This window comes from Helianthus annuus, chromosome 5, assembly GCF_002127325.2.
Source record: "Helianthus annuus cultivar XRQ/B chromosome 5, HanXRQr2.0-SUNRISE, whole genome shotgun sequence".
Lineage (NCBI taxonomy): Eukaryota > Viridiplantae > Streptophyta > Magnoliopsida > Asterales > Asteraceae > Helianthus > Helianthus annuus.
Window position 1 is genome coordinate 162,365,296 of NC_035437.2, and position 1,441 is coordinate 162,366,736.

General features: G+C 42.5%; 1 protein-coding gene across 1 annotated transcript; it reads right to left on the reverse strand.

Moving 5' to 3' along the window:
• Positions 1–217: 217 nt before the first annotated feature.
• On the reverse strand, positions 218–1,441 carry LOC110943790. Its single transcript, XM_022185523.1, has 2 exons — positions 978–1,441; positions 218–824 (listed from the first exon to the last, which is right to left on the reverse strand). The coding sequence occupies exons 1-2, from the start codon at positions 1,439–1,441 to the stop codon at positions 218–220; spliced, it is 1,071 nt and encodes a 356-aa protein (XP_022041215.1).

A 1,441-nucleotide genomic window follows, 5' to 3' on the forward strand; every position in this document is an offset into this window, starting at 1 on the left:
TGTTTTGCCTTGATTTGAACCCTTTCAGCTTCCAGTTGATCACTTGGTAATTTACCACTTTCAAGGAATTTAATCAACGGGGTCATCAGGTTGGGCCCTTCTTCCGTAACTACATCTTGCACCTTGAGTTCTTGGATGGATGACGTTTTTAGAACTTCCACTAACACTTTTTTTGGTAAGGTGAGCAAACGTAAGCGAAGCGAGTTTGCTCAATGCGTCATTTTTTTTTGTTTTGGGACCTTGGTATTTGCTTGATGGTACACGATTGGAATGTGCCCATAAGTTCCTTTGCTTTTTCCCTGTACTTCTTCATGCTTGGTTCCTTAGCCACATAGTTGTCATTGACCTGATTCGAGACAAGCAAAGAATCTGTAAAGATTTGAAGTTTTTGAACTTCCATCTTTTTGGCAAGCTTTAGTCCAGCAATGAGAGCTTCGTATTCAGCTTTATTGTTGGTTGCCTGAAATTCAAACCGTAGAGCGTATGTGAACTCTAAGCTTTCTGGGTTGATTAATACGAAACCGGCTCCTAACCCTTCAAGGCTGGAAGCTCCATCGGTAAAAAGCTTCCAGGCTTCGGGGTCAGATTGTTCAGTTGTAGTAGTATTAACCTCCGTTGTTTTTTTATTTGGAATTTCTACGATGAAATCTGCCAAGACTTGGGCTTTTACAGCTTTTCTTGGAACATAAGTGATTTTATGCTCACCCAGTTCTATGGACCATTTGGCTAATCTTCCGGAGGTCTCTGGTCTTTCAAGCACACTTTTAATTGGTTGGTCTGTGACCACCTGTATTGGGTGTGCTTGGAAGTACCTCCAAAGCCTTCTGGCTGTTTTTATTAAAGCCAAGGCAAATTTTTCCAACGGGGGGCATTTTGTTTCTGCCAGTTTTAGTGTTTTACTAAAGAAGTAGACAGGTACCTGAGCTTTGTTTCTTTCGATGGTCAGGACTGCGCTGATAGCTTCTTTAGCGACTCACAAGTAAACAGAGATCAATTCTCCCATTGTGGGGGCAACAATGTCTGGTAACGGAGCTAGGTGTCGTTTCATCTGGTTGAAAGCTTCTTCGGCCTCTTCTGTGCAACGAAAGTGTTTCTTGTTCGTGCACCCTTGGAGGGTTTTGAAGAAGGGTAGAGACCTCTCTGCTAGCTTGGACGTAAAACGCTTCAGAGCGGCAAGTTTGCCTCTCAATCTTTCAACATCTTTCTTGCTCTGAGGATACTTTGTCTCTAAGATGGCTTTAACCGTGTTAGGGTTGGCCTTTATGTTTTGCTTTCCAACAATGTGTCCCAAGAATTTTCCTTCCTCGAACCCGAAAGAACACTTGCTGGGATTAAGCTTCATGTTTATTTTTCTTAGGTTCCGAAAGGTTTCTTGTATATCATTTAGCATCCCCCCTTTAGTCTTGCTTTGGATTACCAGATCATCCACATAGGCCTCCAT

Excerpts from the sequence above, each read along its gene's own strand:
- LOC110943790 (XM_022185523.1), bottom strand. The coding sequence starts at position 1,441 with ATGGAGGCCTATGTGGATGATCTGGTAATCCAAAGCAAGACTAAAGGG. Across the intron at positions 825-977 it reads GAATTGATCTCTGTTTACTT|AAGGCTTTGGAGGTACTTCC; the intron begins GTGAGTCGCTAA and ends AAAAACAGCCAG.